General features: G+C 43.0%; 2 protein-coding genes across 2 annotated transcripts in view; both read left to right on the top strand.

Moving 5' to 3' along the window:
• Positions 1–16,853, top strand: part of LOC118940993 (mucin-2-like) — a gene marked incomplete at its 3' end in the record, with an annotated part of 30,201 nt that extends 13,348 nt beyond the window's left edge. The window contains exons 3-5 of the mRNA XM_036951065.1: positions 11,770–12,531; positions 15,127–16,008; positions 16,501–16,853. Of these exons, the coding sequence (XP_036806960.1) occupies positions 11,770–12,531; positions 15,127–16,008; positions 16,501–16,853 (1,997 nt within the window). The remainder of the gene's footprint in view (positions 1–11,769; positions 12,532–15,126; positions 16,009–16,500) is intronic.
• A 1,557-nt stretch (positions 16,854–18,410) lies between these two features.
• The window catches only part of LOC118940992 (integumentary mucin C.1-like), a gene marked incomplete at its 5' end in the record, with an annotated part of 44,857 nt that continues 40,119 nt past the window's right edge, over positions 18,411–23,148 (top strand). Inside the window, 2 exons of the mRNA XM_036951064.1 lie at positions 18,411–18,858; positions 19,162–19,376. Coding sequence (XP_036806959.1) covers positions 18,411–18,858; positions 19,162–19,376 — 663 coding nt within the window. The remainder of the gene's footprint in view (positions 18,859–19,161; positions 19,377–23,148) is intronic.

Genomic DNA, 23,148 nt, shown 5'->3' with positions numbered 1-23,148 from the left:
GCATTAAACATTTATGGAGATTTTGCTTGCTTGCACTTGCTAGCTAATTTGTCCTGGGATATAAACATTCAGTTTTTATTTTACCTGAAATGCACAAGGTCCTCTACTCTGACAATTAATCCACACATAAAACGGTCAACCCGAATCATTTCTAATCATCTCTCCTCCTTCCAGGCCTTTTCTTCTCTGGACTTTATATTTTGCGATTAGCAACTTTCATAAATTAGGTGCATTACCGCCACCGACCTTGTTCGTCTTTCAGTCACCCACGTGGGTATAACCAATGAGGAGGTGGCACGTGGGTACCTGCTTCTATAAACCAATGAGGAGATGGGAGAGGCAGGACTTGCAGCGCGATCTGCGTCACAAATAGAACTGACTTCTATTTTAGCCCTCGGCAACGCAGACGCGTTGGCGCACCCGAGCAATGTGGGTGCAATAATTGAATAATCTAGATTTCAAAATGTATTTTGCCATGCTCACGCACGCGATACGAGCGGTGTAGTCAGGGTATTATGCTCAGCACCTAAAGGATTGTCAATGCGCCACATCATGGGAGAGCTCAAGACTGAGGTTGGTCAGATTCCCTAATAGTTTTTTCAGTTCTTTTAGTAAATTGAACTGTGTATTTTGCAAGAAACTATGTCTTATTTTTTTTAAATCTCATTATTATTTGGCCTTTGTAGTTCAGCAGCCTATTGAAATGTAACTGTTCCACAAAAAATGAGTGATGGAGGAGAAATGTATACAGATTATGATAATTGTCACACCCTGACCATAGAGAGCCTTTGTTTTTTTATGGTATAGTAGGTCAGGGCATATTTGGGGGGGGTTTTAGTTGTTGTCTTGCTTTATTGTTTTGTGCATTTCAAATAAATAATGTGGAAACCATATTGCGTTGCAGCTTGGTCCGTTATTTATTCCAGTGAACGTGACAATAATAAAGATGTATGAACAATAGCCTTTGTGTTCTGACAAAATTCTACATTAAACTATCGAATGTCTGATGAATGCAAAGAAAACAAAATAAATCTAGCTAAATCCAACGCGTCAAAGGGGCATTGTCCATGAATCAAAAACAACATTAAGGCAGCTTTATGAAAGTCACTAAATACAGCCTACTAAGTCACAACAAACCCGACTTGAAGTATCGACATGAACATTTAAATAACCCGCGCACTAAACTGCTGACCACGAATGCAAACTGTCAAATAAATCCCAAAACATATAGCATTGAAATAAATGGCATGCGATCACAGGAATTACTTACAATCATCAAAGACGCATACATTTTCATTGTGTTCTCGGGGTGACAGGTTTAACCGAACAGAAATCTAACCTTTACTGTTTTGGAGCAGAAAAACCTTCATACTCAGCATCAACGTCAATCGGCTGGCTAGGGTCTTTCTCCACCAGTCTTGTGGAGCTGTGCTTGGCCTGAAGGTGCTTCTTGATATTTGAAGTTGAGTTCTTCGCAGCTGACAGGCGCTTATCCCCGAGGCACCTTTTGCGTTCCAATTATTGTGAATACTTCCACGGTGTAAAGGCTGTTGTCTCTGCCATATTGCTAGCTATATTCCCGCCACAACGTTCTTGAAGAAACAGGAAGAGCGTGAGTTTAGGGGTGAGATTAGAACTTTTGGGGAGGCAACATTTAAAAAAATAAAAAGGAAATCGTATTTAAAAGCAACGAGTTGTTAAAAAAAGTAACTAATTACTTAAATTGAAAAACTAAAGCATTAAGTTACTTTGGAACATGTCACTCCCAAAACTACTAAATGTATATGAAGTAGTTTTAAAATCTCATATGTAAAAAAAAACATTGGAACCATTTAAAGGCTTAACCGCTAGGTTTTATGGGCATTATGACTCATACTGTGTTACTCAATTCAGATGTGCCTTTTGTTATTTAAATCAGGTGTTAAATGAGGTGAAAAGGAGACTGGAGTGCTGTCATGTATTGATGTGACGTACTGAGAGAGGACGTCACCACGTCAGTAAAGGAATGTGAGGGGATTACAGACAGTGCTGGAGTAAAGACATGTTGAAGTTTACCTCTGAGTCTGGTTGATTAAATTCAGTATAATATCTTAATTTAATACGAGTATAAGATTGAACAATGGCGACGAGGATAACGTTTGAAAACGATAGTTAAATCTGAAAATGTCAGTGTCGTCAAGATCGAAAACACAGTGCCAAAGTTTGACTGCTACAGTGAGCCTTCTTACAATAGGTCCACGCTGGACCAGTTGGTTGATGACATTTGAGCTGTTCGCAGATGGTAAAAGATTAATACTATCACAAGCCCATCAGACTGCTAAGCAGCAATCACTAATTCAGAGAGGCTGCTGCCCACATTGAGACCCAATCACTGGACACTTTAATAAATGGATCACTAGTCACTTTAAACAATGCCACATTAATAATGTTTACATATTTTACATTACTCATATCGCATGTATATACTGTATTTTATACCATCTACTGCACCTTGCCTATGCCGCTCGGCCATCGCTTATCCATATATTTATATGTACAAATTCTCATTCACTCCTTTAGATTTGTGTGTATTAGGTAGTTGTTGGGAATTGTTAGATTATTTGTTAGATATTACTGCACTGTTGGAATTAGAACACTCACATTAACATCTGCTAACCATGTGTATGTGACCAATAAAATTAGATTTGATTATTTTCCTACTTGGATGGCACTTCCAGAAGCTTGAGGGCCAGATTCTCAGGATGGGTAATGTATTGTATAAGTACATATTCATTACAAGTAAGTACTCCTCACGATACACTTAATTTTAACCAGCTAAATCCTGTGTAACAACTAGTAATTACATTGTATTTAGGCAAACATGACCTGTGCTTTGAAATAGTGTATTGTTCCTAATCTGGGATGATACCAGTGTTGCCAACTCCTCAGTAAGGAAAGTAGCTATTGGCTGTCCTAAAAGTCGCTAAATGACGCCATCACCTAATTTGCATAATTGGCCATGTAATTGTGATGGATGCTGTAGGAGAGAGGAATAACGTCATGGGAGAGACAAAAAGTGAGCAAAAAACACCCGAAATATGTTTAGAACTCCAAATGAACTTTCTTCTGTCGATTCTTGTTATTTCCAACCCTCCTCCTTTATCCGGCCTTGGGACTGGCAAAAGTGACCCTCTGGCGAAGTTACTTCGTTTTTTATTTGATTTATTAGATTTTTTTTTGTTTGTTTTGTTTTTTAACCTTATCGTCCACTTAGGAGCCTAAAACAAGTCACAGTAAAACAGTAAAACATGAACATTTTTAACCATAACATTTAAAAACAATTTTTTTTGTATACAATCTACATTAACAATCTAAATGGACCAAAAAGAGACAATAGAAAAAACTGTCAATGGCAATGTGAGAAAATTATGGTAACTAGTCTGGCCCTAATTCAGGTAAATTGTTTTGTTAATGTAAATCACTCGATTTTTTGCAAGTTGCTTTTTTGAAAATGTGTTGCTAGAGGGGTCTGAAAACTCACTAAATATAGCAACAAAGTTGGATTAGATCTGTTTTCATAAACTAAGCACTAACACCATCTTCCATGTCATAGCATTCAAACATAAAACAAGGAGGATGTTCCTTGTTATGGATGTAGAGGTATGTTCAATAGAACAGATTCTACAAGAAACTCAAACACCTTTCAACGTCACGGGAGACGACAGGAAGACGTCAGGGAGTGATACAACTCATGAAAGAACATTCCTTTTTATCATATGGAATCCAATGACAAGCCAAACCAGTGTTTAATCATCAATGATTGTTTAGGGTGTGGCAAGTCACAGAACGGTGTAGTTATTGGTGGACGGCAACAGCTAAAACAACAATAAATAATTAGAAAACATTAAATCACAGTAAATGAATATCCAAATTGTGTTAAGTGTAAGTTGTACAATTCACATCTGATAAATATAATAATAATGATTCAACTGGCGACATCGAGCGCCGGAGAGGGGGAATGGGTGTAGACGTGACAGTTGGGATGTTTGCCAAAAACAAATCACGGGTCAAAACACTGAGGCAACTTGCCAACACTTTTTGACTGGGGATAGTGCTCTTTGCAAGATGACAGTACATTTTCTTTCGGATTAATACATTTCTACCAGTAGTTAGTTTAGTTTAATATGGCAAGTAGCTGTTATATAAGCAGGATGGAGTTCTATGGAAATAATTCACTTCACAGAGGTATAAAGGAATGCATCAGACCAATTTTGATTGTACAAAAGTATAAAGGTAATACGTTTTTGGAAAAATACAGTATATCCTGTATTAAAACAGTCCTTATTAGTCAACGCGGCATGAGATAGTAACAATTAGACATTTTTTAAAATGATTTAACTAGGCAAGTCAGTTAAGAACAAATTCTTAATTTCGATGACGTCCTAGGGCATGTTGAGTCAGGCATCACACTCCAAATCTCCATGTTCACAAGTGATACCCACATGTTGCTGGTTAGAATGAAGCTCCTCACCCAAAATGCTAAATAAGTCGTTTGGGTAACACTTTGTGAATGTTAAAAGTATCATGCATAACAACCGTCATATTTTAACATCATTTATAAGGAACCTTCAAAATAAGTGATTTTGTCATTACAGAAAGTTATTAAGGTATTATGAAGTTAAATTGTTTTAGTTGAAATTGTCTGGTCTGAGTGAAAAGTATTGTTGCTGGTGTTACTGACTGGGTTAGTCCTGTGCACCACAAGGCTGTATTAGTCTTTGCTGAGCTAAAGCCAAGGCATAATCTTCTGGCTCGATGGGGTTTAGGTCGGTTTCAGTAAAGCAATTCCTGACCAACACTAATTCATAAAGCCCTTTTTTTTTACAGCAAATGTGATTGATTGATTTGATCTAATACATGTCTTCGGGTATCAGGCAAAGTTACTCAACATGTTAAAATGCCATCAATTGCTCTGACCTGGGTTCAAATAGTATTGAGCCTGTCTGGAGTGAGTGCCAGAAAGATGGCGGTTTTCTCTTTTGGGACTACTACAATGGTTCCATTGTGCCAGGCAAGCTCAATCACCGACCACAGTCAGTTAGAGTATTTGAAATATATTATTTACAGACAGGTCTGGATCCAACCCTTCTGCTCTTGTGGCCTTGAGCAAGTCACATAACCCCTAATCTGCTACCTGGGTACTGCTCTGAGGCTTCCCTGGTGCTCCCAGATTGTTGTGTGATTAGTATGTCAGAGGGATGTGTACTTTGACGGAATAAATCAAATATTTATCAAATTCCTCATGACTGATGTTGAATAAATGTGTTCTAATAGTTGTTATGAATGACACTGATCAAGGTGTTATGTATTACCCACCTTTGTTTCAGATCAACGAATGCAACATTGGCATGCAGAATTTTCCCCTTGGTTGAGAGGAACTCCCTGAGGAAGACAGGAAAACTGTGCATCAAGGTTTAACCCTAAATAAAGTGATACTGACAGTCAGCTGGAGAGGGAAAACCTGCATACTTCAGATCCACGTTTGCGTTGCCAGGAACCTTGCAGAGGTTAAATGTGCACCCAGAAATAGGTCAATACTATTATGCATTTACTTTTTGATAGCTTTACTAAAGATTTTAGTCCTTAGTCCCTGAGTCCTTAGAGGGGAAATCTGGGATTCAAACAACAACAATGCGGACACCCCACCACTTTAGTAAACGTACTCACTCTCAAATTCATAGATGTAGCTATGGATGCAAGGACTGACCATCCATGATATCAAAATGATGAGGACCAAGGCACTCTTCAAAATAGTGAAACACTATTGTAGTGTCGTGTTAATGTTCAATAGAAAATATATATTTTTAAACTGAACACATTTCATTATCATAGAGAGATACAAGTCTTTAAATATGTATTTATTTTAATCGAGCCACAAGATACAGATTTGTATTAATTTCTACAAATATATCAACTGTAAAGTTAAACAAATGTAAGGTGTTTCGCACACAATATTTTATCAGAGATTAATTTGTTATATTATTATACATTTCTTTCTTTCTTTTCAGCAGGTACACACAAATGTTTAGGTGTCATTCTTCATTGTAAAAAATCATTTAAAAATTATTTTAGCATCTGGAAAATGCTCAATCAGGAATCCAAGATATTTTCATCCATTGTTGGGCTCACCATGTGGAGTCATTGTGACCCTCAATCATAATTACCAGCTGATTAAAACAAATCTTGACATCACTTTTGTTAGAGATTCATAAACTGAATCTACTGTTAAAAGAAACAACTATGTTTTTAAAAAGATATGGGAAGTAGCACATGTGAGAGTGTAGACTGCTTACTTCAGGCCACTGATTAAATTAAATGAATGGCTCCAAAGTTAAGTTAAGTCAATTAAGTACAATTAAGCAAGATTCTGGCTACAGAAAATCTTTAAAAAAAATGTATTTGTGACCTAAACAGTTTACAATAAAAAAAAGGTCAGTACATAACTGTTATTATACTCTCAAACAGATTATTTTCCCCCTCCCCTTTTTTCAATTATTTTTAGTCCATCCCAAATTTGTCAGAACACCTAACCAGTTTTCCATACCACGTCAGTACCTGGGGAAAAAACAAAAACATTTTGAAGCTAAGTACTTCCCACTTGCATTCCTCTGTCCCTCCCTTTTTCGTCACCTTTATCTTATTATCTTTGGTGCCTCCCAAAATATTACGTCACCTGAAAGACAGACAATTTGTGGCATCAAACCAGCCCTATAGTAATATAAATACAAACTAGAAATACATTGGCATGACAGTATACACGGGAACAGTTCAATTGTAAGCTTGAAATGGTTAGCAGAACTAGAAAGATAATAAGATTTTAGTGTAGATATAATCTAGATATTGTGATTGTTAATTGTCATTAACCAAGACCTTCCTCAATTGATATTTGGAGAAATTACAGAAATAGGTGGCTGGCATTGAAGTGTTTGCTGTAGGTAAGTAATAACCTTTACTCTATAATAGAATATATTAATGGAGAATACTTGAGATATTTTTTAAATAAATTGCACACAGCACAAAAAAATTGAAATATCATATACAAATATAACAAGGTAAATGGTCTTACAAGAAAAGATCAAAATGCAAAATTGATAATGTAAAAGCTTCAACATTGAAAGAATGAAGATTATGGTTATTATGTACACGTTATATGTAAACATCCATACACTTTTTATTAACTACTCAACTGTCACAGAATATGTATAGGAATATGTAGTTAGTTGCTGGCAGACCATTTGAAAACTATAAATTGATATGATTTTACAGTGCCTTCAGAAAGTATTCATACCTCTTGACTTATTCCACATTTTGTTGTGTTTCAGCCTGGTCTTAATGATGAAATGCCCATGCATGTTATGTAAATGTGAACATGAGTTAATGCCGCCACTTCAGATCACTCTGACGGTTTTTATTGTTCAGTACCCAATGATTTATGAAAACTTTCTTGATAGATTGATGTCCTCATTGTTGTTTTACGGTCTTATTTAATACGTCTTATGTACTCACTTTATTACAATTATTAGAATACTTATGAAATGCACATTGTTATATTATAGGGGTGGCAGGTAGCCTTTTGGTTAGAGTATTGGGCCAGTAACCGAAAGGTTGCTAGATCGAATCACAGAGCTGACAAGGTAAAAATCTGTTATTCCGCCCCTGAACAAGGCAGTTAACCCAATGTTCCTAAGCTGTCATTGTAAGTCAGAATTTGTTCTTAATGGACTTGCCTAGTTAAATGAAGGTTAAATAAAAAATATAAATATTTGTAACATATGCTTGTTTTCCTTATACTCCAGGATTTTGTGAGTGTTTTTAATTTGCACCCTTATGTTGACATTGCTCCAGCCACATCCGTTCAATGCGTTTCATGCTTGAAGCCTAAATATGAACTTAATAGAGCAGTGATATTAGCAAGAGCAGTGGGCAGGTTTCTTATTTTTTCTCATCTTTTTAAGAATGTAGAAAATGGATTGGTCAACTTTTGAAAGCCAAGTTTAAATACTTATGTTTATTAAGCAGCAAAATGCGGATTTCTCTTGAAAAATTGTAACGCTAATGTGGATTTTACTATTTCATGTATTATGTTTTATATTTGAAAAAAAATTCATCTTTTGATGTCAAAATGATGATATATGGTTTCCAAAATATAAAACTGCACCGATTACTTTCACAGAATGTGTGAATTCCTGGTCGCTTGCAGACCATTTGCAAATTTGAAATGCCCTTTCCTCTTTTATGAAGTAACATGATTGGTGGGATGCGGTAATAGGCTGATTTCTGATGGGGGAAAAATGCAACGCTAATCTGGATTTTACTGTGTAATTTCACTAAAGTGTATAAATCCATGTTATAGTGGTTATAGTGACTGTTGTGAAATTATTCACAGCCTTGCAAAGTTTTCACATTTTGTTTCCTTGTTTTTTACATTATTCTTCACAAGCTACTTTTGTTCACAGCAATGTCTTGAATGAATAATTATTCACACCTCTTGATCTGGCACACCTAAATGAGTTGCATAAATTTGCTTAACAAGTTACAGATTAAGTTGAAAAGTGTCCACCGCTGAACATTAATAGTGGCTTATGACCTGTCAATAAAATGTATATTTTTCTTTCTATTCAGAAAACAACTGCATCAACTGAGTCCAAAATGAAGACACAGAAACTGACAGCTACTTTATTTACCATGGGTATGTAGTACACTGAATTTCATTCTGTGTTCATGTTTCTAACTCATTTTTTACTATTTGCTAACTTCATGCCAACTCGTGTATTAATCCTGAATTAAAATATTAACAACCAAAAAGGCAAGATGGTGACAAAATACACCATATACATTTGGATAATGTAATTAGAATAATGAGCAATGATGTACATGTTGTATGCATATGATGTTACTATGCTTATGATTTTTTTCTAAATATGTTTATTTTGACATTTCATGGGGGCAATTTTACATTTTGCCAAGGCTACTTTACTGTCAAATGTCTCCCCTCGATTTGATAGCTTTACTAAAGATTTTAGTCCTTAGTCCCCGAGTCCCTAATGGGGAAATCTGGGATTCAAACAACAACAATGCGGACACCCCACCACTTTAGTAAACGTAATCACTCTCAAATTCATAGATGTAGCTATGGATGCAAGGACTGACCATCCATGATATCAAAATGATGATATATGGTTTCCAAAATATAAAAAAGGAAAATTACTCAATTGTAAGCGGTAAACATTATCACACTGCTGTAACCTCTATTACTTGAATTATATTACCACACTACTGTAATGAAAAATGTACCCTCTTTTCAACAACAACAAAAATAGAACTCAGGTGTGGTAATCTCAATAAGGTATTATAGGTAATATTATTAACAATCAAGGGAATAATGTAGCTATAAATTATAATTGTATATATTACATAATAAAGATGTCAAAAACTGCACCATGCTGATGAAGGGAAATCTTGGAAATGTTGATATTGTGCGCAATAAACATATTAACCATTCATCTCATAAACCAGTGTTTTTATGCTGGAATATCCATGGAGTTCTGACCACAACTGCAGCTCCTACGACAATAACTGCAGCTCCTACGACAATAACTTCAGCACCTACGACAATAACTGCAGCACCTACGACAACCACTACAACTGCAGCACCTACGACAACCACTACAACTGCAGCATCTACGACAACCACTACAACTGCAGCACCGACGACAACCACTACAACTGCAGCACCTACGGCAACCACTACAACTGCAGCACCTACGACAACCACTACAACTGCAGCACCTACGACAACCACTACAACTGCAGCACCTACGACAACCACTACAACTGCAGCACCTACGACAACCACTACAACTGCAGCACCTACGACAACCACTACAACTGCAGCACCTACGACAACCACTACAACTGCAGCACCTACGACCACCACAACTGTACCTCCTACGACCACCACAACTGTACCTCCTACGACCACCACAACTGTACCTCCTACGACCACCACAACTGTACCTCCTACGACAACCACAACTGTACCTCCTACGACAACCACAACTGTACCTCCTACGACAACCACAACTGTACCTCCTACGACAACCACAACTGTACCTCCTACGACAACCACAACTGTACCTCCTACGACAACCACAACTGTACCTCCTACGACAACCACAAGTCTACCTCCTACGACAACCACAACTCTACCTCCTACGACAACCACTACAACTGCAGCACCTACGACAACCACTACAACTGCAGCACCTACGACAACCACTACAACTGCAGCACCTATGACAACCACTACAACACCTACGACAACCACTACAACTGCAGCACCTACGACAACCACTACAACTGCAGCACCTACGACAACCACTACAACTGTACCTCCTACGACCACCACAACTGTACCTCCTACGACCACCACAACTGTACCTCCTACGACCACCACAACTGTACCTCCTACGACCACCACAACTGTACCTCCTACGACCACCACAACTGTACCTCCTACGACCACCACAACTGTACCTCCTACGACAACCACAACTGTACCTCCTACGACAACCACAACTGTACCTCCTACGACAACCACAACTGTACCTCCTACGACAACCACAACTGTACCTCCTACGACAACCACAACTGTACCTCCTACGACAACCACAAGTCTACCTCCTACGACAACCACAACTGTTCCTCCTACGACAACCACAACTGTAGCTCCTACGACCCCCACAACTGTAGCTCCTACGACCCGCACAACAACTGTAGCTCCTACGACCCCCACAACAGCAGCACTTACAACGACAACTGTAGCTCCTACGACCACAAATGCAGCACCTACTACGACAACCACAACTGCACCTCCTACGACAACCACAACTGCACCTCCTACGACAACCACAACTGCAGCTCCAACTACAACAACTGTACCTCCTACGACAACCACAACTGCAGCTTCAACTACGACAACTGTAGCTCCTACGACCCCCACAACTGCAGCACCTACTACGACAACTACAACCGAAACTGCTACGACAACCACGACTTCAGCGCCTACTACGACAACTACAACACCTACTACGACAACCACAACTGCAGCTCCAACTACAACAACTGTACCTCCTACGACAACCACAACTGCAGCTCCATCTACAACAACTGTAGCTCCAACGACCACCACAACTGCAGCACCTACTACGACAACTACAACACCTACTACGACAACCACAGCACCTACTACGACAACCACAACTGAAGCTCCTACGATAACCACAACTGCAGCACCTACTACGACAACTACAACACCTACTACGACAACCACAACACCTACTACGACAACCACAACACCTACTACGACAACCACAACACCTACTACGATAACCACAACTGTAGCTCCTACGACAACCACAACTGTAGCTCCTACGACAACAACAACTGTAGCTCCTACGACAACCACAACTGCAGCTCCTACGACAACCACAACTGCAGCTCCTACGACAACCACAACTGCAGCTCCAACTACAACAACTGTAGCTCCTACGACCACCACAACTGCAGCACCTACTACGACAACTGCAGCACCTACTACGACAACAACAACACCTACTTCGACAACCACAGCACCTACTACGACAACCACAACTGTACCTCCTACGACAACCACTACAACTGCAGCTCCAACTACAACAACTGTAGCTCCTACGACCACCACAACTGCAGCACCTACAACGACAACTACAGCACCTACTACGACAACCACAGCACCTACTACGACAACCACAACTGTACCTCCTACGACAACCACTACAACTGCAGCTCCAACTACAACAACTGTAGCTCCTACGACCACCACAACTGCAGCACCTACGACAACTACAACACCTACTACGACAACCACAACACCTACTACGACAACCACTACAACTGCAGCATCTACGACAACCACTACAACTGCAGCACCTACGACAACCACTACAACTGCAGCACCTACGACAACCACTACAACTGCAGCACCTACGACAACCACTACAACTGCAGCACCTACGACAACCACTACAACTGCAGCACCTACGACAACAACTACAACTGCAGCACCGACGACAACCACCACAACTGCAGCACCGACGACAACCACTACAACTGCAGCACCTACGACAACCACTACAACTGCAGCACCTACGACAACCACTACAACTGCAGCACCTACGACAACCACTACAACTGCAGCACCTACGACAACCACTACAACTGCAGCACCTACGACAACCACTACAACTGCAGCACCGACGACAACCACCACAACTGCAGCACCGACGACAACCACCACAACTGCAGCACCGACGACAACCACTACAACTGCAGCACCTACGACAACCACTACAACTGCAGCACCTACGACAACCACTACAACTGCAGCACCTACGACAACCACTACAACTGCAGCACCTACGACAACCACTACAACACCTACGACAACCACTACAACTGCAGCACCTACGACCACCACAACTGTACCTCCTACGACCACCACAACTGTACCTCCTACGACCACCACAACTGTACCTCCCACGACAACCACAACTGTACCTCCCACGACAACCACAACTGTACCTCCCACGACAACCACAACTGTACCTCCCACGACAACCACAACTGTACCTCCTACGACAACCACAACTGTACCTCCTACGACAACCACAACTGTACCTCCTACGACAACCACAACTGTAGCTCCTATGACCCCCACAACTGTAGCTCCTACGACCCCCACAACAACTGTAGCTCCTACTACAACAACTGTAGCTCCTACGACCACCACAACTGTACCTCCCACGACAACCACAACTGTACCTCCCACGACAACCACAACTGTACCTCCCACGACAACCACAACTGTACCTCCTACGACAACCACAACTGTACCTCCTACGACAACCACAACTGTACCTCCTACGACAACCACAACTGTAGCTCCTATGACCCCCACAACTGTAGCTCCTACGACCCCCACAACAACTGTAGCACCTACTACGACAACTACAACACCTACTACGACAACCACAACACCTACTACGACAACCACTACAACTGCAGCATCTACGACAACCACTACAACTGCAGCACCTACGACAACCACTACAACTGCAGCACCTACGACAACCACTACAACTGCAGCACCTACGACAACCACTACAACTGCAGCACCTACGACAACCACTACAACTGCAGCACCTACGACAACCACTACAACTGCAGCACCTACGACAACCACTACAACTGCAGCACCTACGACAACCACTACAACTGCAGCACCTACGACCACCACAACTGTACCTCCTACGACCACCACAACTGTACCTCCTACGACCACCACAACTGTACCTCCTACGACCACCACAACTGTACCTCCTACGACAACCACAACTGTACCTCCTACGACAACCACAACTGTACCTCCTACGACAACCACAACTGTACCTCCTACGACAACCACAACTGTACCTCCTACGACAACCACAACTGTACCTCCTACGACAACCACAACTGTACCTCCTACGACAACCACAAGTCTACCTCCTACGACAACCACAACTCTACCTCCTACGACAACCACTACAACTGCAGCACCTACGACAACCACTACAACTGCAGCACCTACGACAACCACTACAACTGCAGCACCTATGACAACCACTACAACACCTACGACAACCACTACAACTGCAGCACCTACGACAACCACTACAACTGCAGCACCTACGACAACCACTACAACTGTACCTCCTACGACCACCACAACTGTACCTCCTACGACCACCACAACTGTACCTCCTACGACCACCACAACTGTACCTCCTACGACCACCACAACTGTACCTCCTACGACCACCACAACTGTACCTCCTACGACCACCACAACTGTACCTCCTACGACAACCACAACTGTACCTCCTACGACAACCACAACTGTACCTCCTACGACAACCACAACTGTACCTCCTACGACAACCACAACTGTACCTCCTACGACAACCACAACTGTACCTCCTACGACAACCACAAGTCTACCTCCTACGACAACCACAACTGTTCCTCCTACGACAACCACAACTGTAGCTCCTACGACCCCCACAACTGTAGCTCCTACGACCCGCACAACAACTGTAGCTCCTACGACCCCCACAACAGCAGCACTTACAACGACAACTGTAGCTCCTACGACCACAAATGCAGCACCTACTACGACAACCACAACTGCACCTCCTACGACAACCACAACTGCACCTCCTACGACAACCACAACTGCAGCTCCAACTACAACAACTGTACCTCCTACGACAACCACAACTGCAGCTTCAACTACGACAACTGTAGCTCCTACGACCCCCACAACTGCAGCACCTACTACGACAACTACAACCGAAACTGCTACGACAACCACGACTTCAGCGCCTACTACGACAACTACAACACCTACTACGACAACCACAACTGCAGCTCCAACTACAACAACTGTACCTCCTACGACAACCACAACTGCAGCTCCATCTACAACAACTGTAGCTCCAACGACCACCACAACTGCAGCACCTACTACGACAACTACAACACCTACTACGACAACCACAGCACCTACTACGACAACCACAACTGAAGCTCCTACGATAACCACAACTGCAGCACCTACTACGACAACTACAACACCTACTACGACAACCACAACACCTACTACGACAACCACAACACCTACTACGACAACCACAACACCTACTACGATAACCACAACTGTAGCTCCTACGACAACCACAACTGTAGCTCCTACGACAACAACAACTGTAGCTCCTACGACAACCACAACTGCAGCTCCTACGACAACCACAACTGCAGCTCCTACGACAACCACAACTGCAGCTCCAACTACAACAACTGTAGCTCCTACGACCACCACAACTGCAGCACCTACTACGACAACTGCAGCACCTACTACGACAACTACAACACCTACTTCGACAACCACAGCACCTACTACGACAACCACAACTGTACCTCCTACGACAACCACTACAACTGCAGCTCCAACTACAACAACTGTAGCTCCTACGACCACCACAACTGCTGCACCTACAACGACAACTACAGCACCTACTACGACAACCACAGCACCTACTACGACAACCACAACTGTACCTCCTACGACAACCACTACAACTGCAGCTCCAACTACAACAACTGTAGCTCCTACGACCACCACAACTGCAGCACCTACGACAACTACAACACCTACTACGACAACCACAACACCTACTACGACAACCACTACAACTGCAGCATCTACGACAACCACTACAACTGCAGCACCTACGACAACCACTACAACTGCAGCACCTACGACAACCACTACAACTGCAGCACCTACGACAACCACTACAACTGCAGCACCTACGACAACCACTACAACTGCAGCACCTACGACAACCACTACAACTGCAGCACCGACGACAACCACCACAACTGCAGCACCGACGACAACCACTACAACTGCAGCACCTACGACAACCACTACAACTGCAGCACCTACGACAACCACTACAACTGCAGCACCTACGACAACCACTACAACTGCAGCACCTACGACAACCACTACAACTGCAGCACCTACGACAACCACTACAACTGCAGCACCTACGACAACCACTACAACTGCAGCACCGACGACAACCACCACAACTGCAGCACCGACGACAACCACCACAACTGCAGCACCGACGACAACCACTACAACTGCAGCACCTACGACAACCACTACAACTGCAGCACCTACGACAACCACTACAACTGCAGCACCTACGACAACCACTACAACTGCAGCACCTACGACAACCACTACAACACCTACGACAACCACTACAACTGCAGCACCTACGACCACCACAACTGTACCTTCTACGACCACCACAACTGTACCTCCTACGACCACCACAACTGTACCTCCCACGACAACCACAACTGTACCTCCCACGACAACCACAACTGTACCTCCCACGACAACCACAACTGTACCTCCCACGACAACCACAACTGTACCTCCTACGACAACCACAACTGTACCTCCTACGACAACCACAACTGTACCTCCTACGACAACCACAACTGTAGCTCCTATGACCCCCACAACTGTAGCTCCTACGACCCCCACAACAACTGTAGCTCCTACTACAACAACTGTAGCTCCTACGACCACCACAACTGTACCTCCCACGACAACCACAACTGTACCTCCCACGACAACCACAACTGTACCTCCCACGACAACCACAACTGTACCTCCTACGACAACCACAACTGTACCTCCTACGACAACCACAACTGTACCTCCTACGACAACCACAACTGTAGCTCCTATGACCCCCACAACTGTAGCTCCTACGACCCCCACAACAACTGTAGCACCTACTACGACAACTACAACACCTACTACGACAACCACAACACCTACTACGACAACCACTACAACTGCAGCATCTACGACAACCACTACAACTGCAGCACCTACGACAACCACTACAACTGCAGCACCTACGACAACCACTACAACTGCAGCACCTACGACAACCACTACAACTGCAGCACCTACGACAACCACTACAACTGCAGCACCTACGACAACCACTACAACTGCAGCACCGACGACAACCACCACAACTGCAGCACCGACGACAACCACTACAACTGCAGCACCTACGACAACCACTACAACTGCAGCACCTACGACAACCACTACAACTGCAGCACCTACGACAACCACTACAACACCTACGACAACCACTACAACTGCAGCACCTACGACCACCACAACTGTACCTCCTACGACCACCACAACTGTACCTCCTACGACCACCACAACTGTACCTCCCACGACAACCACAACTGTACCTCCCACGACAACCACAACTGTACCTCCCACGACAACCACAACTGTACCTCCCACGACAACCACAACTGTACCTCCTACGACAACCACAACTGTACCTCCTACGACAACCACAACTGTACCTCCTACGACAACCACAACTGTAGCTCCTATGACCCCCACAACTGTAGCTCCTACGACCCCCACAACAACTGTAGCTCCTACGACCCCCACAACTGCAGCACTTACAACGACAACCGTAGCTCCTACGACCACAACTGCAGCACCTACTACGACAACCACAACTGCACCTCCTACGACAACCTCAACTGCAGCTCCAACTACAACAACTGTACCTCCTACGACAACCACAACTGCAGCTACAACTACGACAACTGTAGGTCCTACGACCCCCACAACTGCAGCACCTACTACGACAACTACAACCGAAACTGCTACGACAACCACGACTTCAGCGGCTACTACGACAACTACAACACCTACTACGACAACCACAACTGCAGCTCCATCTACAACAACTGTAGCTCCAACGACCACCACAACTGCAGCACCTACGACAACCACTACAACTGCAGCACCTACGACAACCACTACAACTGCAGCACCTACGACAACCACTACAACTGCAGCACCGACGACAACCACCACAACTGCAGCACCGACGACAACCACCACAACTGCAGCACCGACGACAACCACTACAACTGCAGCACCTACGACAACCACTACAACACCTACGACAACCACTACAACTGCAGCACCTACGACCACCACAACTGTACCTCCTACGACCACCACAACTGTACCTCCTACGACCACCACAACTGTACCTCCTACGACCACCACAACTGTACCTCCTACGACAACCACAACTGTACCTCCTACGACAACCACAACTGTACCTCCTACGACAACCACAACTGTACCTCCTACGACAACCACAACTGTACCTCCTAAGACAACCACAACTGTACCTCCTACGACAACCACAACTGTACCTCCTACGACAACCACAACTGTACCTCCTACGACAACCACAACTGTAGCTCCTACGACCCCCACAACTGTAGCTCCTACGACCCCCACAACAACTGTAGCTCCTACGACCCCCACAACTGCAGCACTTACAACGACAACTGTAGCTCCTACGACCACCACAACTGCAGCACCTACGACAACCACAACTGCAGCTCCAACTACAACAACTGTAGCTCCTACGACCACCACAACTGCAGCACCTACTACGACAACCACAACACCTACTACGACAACCACAGCACCTACTACGACAACTACAACTGTAGCTCCTACAACCACCACAACTGCAGCTCCTACGACAACCACAACTGCAGCTCCAACTACAACAACTGTAGCTCCTACGACCACCACAACTGCAGCACCTACTACGACAACCACAACACCTACTACGACAACCACAGCACCTACTACGACAACTACAACTGTAGCTCCTACGACCACCACAACTGCAGCTCCAACTACAAAAACTGTAGCTTCTATTACCACTTCAACTGCAGCACCTACTTCAACTACAACAACTGTAGCTCTTACGACCACCACAACTGCAGCACCTACTACGACAACGACAACACCTACCACGACAACCACAGCACATACTACGACAACCACAACTGTAGCTCCTACGACAATCACAACTGCAGCTCCAACTACAACAACTGTAGCTCCTACGACCACCACAACTGCAGCTCCAACTACAAAAACTGTAGCTTCTATTACCACTACAACTGCAGCACCTACTTCAACTACAACAACTGTAGCTCTTACGACCACCACAACTGCAGCACCTACTACGACAACGACAACACCTACCACGACAACCACAGCACATACTACGACAACCACAACTGTAGCTCCTACGACAATCACAACTGCAGCTCCAACTACAACAACTGTAGCTCCTACAATCACCACAATTGCAGCACCTTTTACGACAACTACAACTCCTACTACGACAACCACAACACCTACTACAACAACCAATGCAGCTCCTATGACAACCACAACTGATACTCCTACTACAACTTTAGATACTACGACCACTACAACAACACCTACAACCATAACTGTAGCTCCTATGACAACCACAACTGCAGCTCCAACTTCAACAACAGTAGCTCCTACGACCACCACAACTACATCACCTACTACCACAACCACAACACCTACTATGACAACCACAACACCTACTACGACAACCACAACACCTACTACGACAACCACAACACCTACCACGACAACCACAACACCTACCACGACAACCACAACACCTACCACGACAACCACAACACCTACTACGACAACCACAACAGCACCTGCTACAATAACTACAACTGCAGCTCTTACAACAACCACAACTGCAGCTAAACCTACAACCATAACTGCACCTCCTACCATAACATTTTTAGCTCTTATGACCACTACAACAGCCGCACCTACAATGACAACTGTTGCTCCGACGGCAACTATAGCGCCTACGACCACTACATCTACCATACCTACAGCAACTAAAGCTCTTTCTCCAATAACTGTAGCTCCTTCAACCAGCACCACAAAAGCTGCTATGACAATCAATTCAGCTTTTACTACAACAACCATTGGACCTACCACCCCTACAACTGCAGCATCTACTACGACAACAACTGCAGCTTTTACGAAAAACCTAATTGCAGCTCCTACAACTGCAGCTCCAACAACTGCCACTGCAGCTCCTACAGCTGTAGCTCCTACAACTGCAACTGCAGCTCCTACAACTGCAACTGCAGCTCCTACAACTGCAACTGCAGCTCCTACAACTGCAACTGCAGCTCCTACAACTGCAGCTGCAGCTCCTACAACTGCAGCTCCTACAACTGCAGCTGCAGCTCCTACAACTGCAGCTCCTACAACTGCAGCTCCTACAACTGCAACTGCAGCTCCTACAACTGCAGCTCCTACAACTGCAACTGCAGCTCCTACAACTGCAACTGCAGCTCCTACAACTGCAAATGCAGCTCCTACAACTGCAAATGCAGCTCAAACAACTGCAGCTCCTACAACTGCAACTGCAGCTCCTACAACTGCATCTCCTACAACTGCATCTCCTACAACTGCAGCTCCTACAACTGCATCTCCTACAACTGCAACTGCATCTCCTACAACTGCAACTGCATCTCCTACAACTGCAACTGCATCTCCTACAACTGCAGCTGCATCTCCTACAACTGCAGCTGCATCTCCTACAACTGCAGCTGATAATGCTACTCTAATTACAACAGCTATAGCTCCTACAACCACTACAATGGCAGCTCCTTCAACAAACACAACTCCAGCTCCTTCGACAACCACAACAAAAGCTGCTACAAAAACCACAACAGCAGCACCCACAATGACAACTGTAGAAGCAACCACACCCCCTCCTACTCTGTTGCTGACCACTCCTTTCAATACAACAAGTGGAGGATTTCCTGGCTGGGCTCTGGCCATTATAATCCCTTGTGGCATCGCTATCATTTTGGTACCTCTGTGGATCCTGCTATGTGTACGTATAGTATTGTGTTCTGTGTATACTGTTTACATATTTATTAAAAAAATATGCTACATTTCTGCAATGATTTAATTTTACATGTGAATCATACTTCTCCATCTTGTTTTGCAGTGCATTTTATGTGGAGGATGTGCAGCTATAAGGAGACGCTGGCACAGACGCAGATATTACAATGTACAGTACACCAGAAGAAATGGTCTCTTCTGAGGTGACAATGCTAACATCTGTGGCCAATTGTCATCACAAGAACAGCCAATCTATATCTGCTAATCACGGGACTTTAATGCATGGAACATCACTTGACTACACAGGACTGCATCTGAGAAGATCAAGTGAAAATTGATAATAAGCTTAAAAGGCCACATGTTTTTTGTGCAATGTACTACTTTTTATATTATGCATCTGATTGTTAATCAAAGTTACAGCTGAGCTGAACAAAGTATGTTTATATATTTATTAGTCATGTCATTTGTGGTTTCAAGCTGTGCTGTCCACTGACTAAAACGGTTGATCATCTATTTATTTTATTTATAATAAGCTTCATTCCAATAATTATTTTTTGTTTGTTATTTCCTCTCTTGATTAACTATGAAGTCATTTATTTTGAACTGCAATACAGTACTTGTCTCTTCAACTTACAGTTTGACAAATGTAATGAAGATACAAACCAGTATTATTTTATGAAAAGGTTTGACTAACGGGTGATTATAGACAGCACATCTACACATCAAATATAGTCCAAATTGTCCGACCTGGCACCTTAATATATGCAAACCTCATTAAAAGACAATTCATTCAAAAAACATGCTTTTTTTATATTTTGTATTCAGTGCCCTCAGAATGTATTCACACCCCTTGACATAAAAATTGTGTTACAGCCTGAATTTGAAATGGATTAAATTGAGATTTTGTGACAAATGGCCTACACACAATACTCCATACTGTCAAAGTGGTATTATGTTTTTAGATTTTTTTTTACAAATTAATTTAAAAAGTAAATAAGTATTGTTTGCATTACTGTCGTTAGTTTGGGAAATGTGTTTTTTTTAAACTTTTAAGCAGGTGTATTTTCACGGGACTGTTTTGCCCACACGTTAGTTTAGCAGAGGAGTGTTGCCTCCGTTTTGTTTACTGTGTTCTTGTGGCTACGTTTGTGGTCATGTGCCTGTTGTGTTGGTGGACAGTCTTGGATATTCTTGCTCTCCTGGGCCTGACTCTACACCCACCTCTCCGAGGGAGAATCTGACACTTCCTCATCTCTGTACAACCACAAACACCAGGGGAGGTTTTCCAATGCCTCGCAGAGAAGGGCACGTTTTCGTAGATGGGTTAAAGAAAAAAGACAGACATTGAATAGCCCTTTGAGCATGGTTAAGTTATGAATTACACTTTATATGGTGTATCAATGCACCCAGTCACTACCAAGATACTGCCGTCCTTCCTAACTCAGTTGCTAAAGTGAAAGGAAACCGCTCAGGAATTTCACTATGAGGCCAATCGTCACTAAAACAGTCACAAAGTTTAATGGCTGTGATAGGAGAAAACTTAGGGTGGACCAATAACATTGCAGTTATTCCACAATACTAACTAAACTGACAAGAGTGAAACGAAGGATGCCCGTATAAAATGTAGCAAAGCAATTCACTTTTTGTCCTAAATACAAGGTGTTATGTTTGTGACAAATCCAATACAACACATTACGTCAAGGACTTGGAAGTTTTTCGGAATATAACATAAATTGAATGTAGCTAAGCACAGGTAACATCCAAGAGGAAAACCTGGTTCAGTCTGCTTTCCACCAGACATTGGGAGATGAATTCACCTTTCAACAGAACAATAATTCAAAAACACAATGCCAAATATACACTGTCTCTTGGTGTCTTTCACACATACATATACTGTACATATACATACAGTTGAAGTCGGAGGATTACATACACCTTATCCAAATACATTTAAACTCAGTTTTTCACAATTCCTGACATTTAATCCTAGTAAAAATTCCCTGTCTTAGGTCAGTTAGGATCACCACTTTTTAGAATGTGAAATGTCAGAATAACAGTAGAGAGAATGATATATTTCAGCTTTTATTTCTTTCATCACATTCCCAGTGGGTCAGAAGTTTACACACACTCAATTAGTATTTGGTAGCATTGCCTTTAAATTGTTTAATTTGGGTCAAAAGTTTCAGGAAGCCTTCCACAAGCTTCCAACAAAAAGTTGGTTGAATTTTGGCCCATTCCTCCTGACAGAGCTGGTGTAACTGAGTCAGATGTGTAGGCCTCCTTGCTCGCACAACCTTTTTCAGTTCTGCCCACAAATGTTCTATAAGATTGAGAATAGGGCTTTGTGAAGGCCACTCCAATACCTTGACTTTGTTGTACTTAAGCCATTTTGACACAACTTTGGAAGTATGCTTGGGGTCATTGTCCATTTGGAAGACCCATTTGGGACCAAGCTTTTACTTCCTGACTGATGTCTGGAAATGTTGCTTCAATACAACCATATAATTTTCTTTCCTCATGATGCCATCTATTTTGTGAAGTGCACCAGTTCCTCCTGCAGCAAAGCCCCCCCACAATATGATGCTGCAACCCCCGTTCTT

Source organism: Oncorhynchus mykiss, chromosome 18 (genome assembly GCF_013265735.2).
Source record: "Oncorhynchus mykiss isolate Arlee chromosome 18, USDA_OmykA_1.1, whole genome shotgun sequence".
Taxonomy (NCBI): Eukaryota; Metazoa; Chordata; class Actinopteri; order Salmoniformes; family Salmonidae; genus Oncorhynchus; species Oncorhynchus mykiss.
The sequence above is the reverse complement of the archived record's forward strand: the minus strand, read 5'-3'. Positions and strand labels throughout refer to the sequence as shown.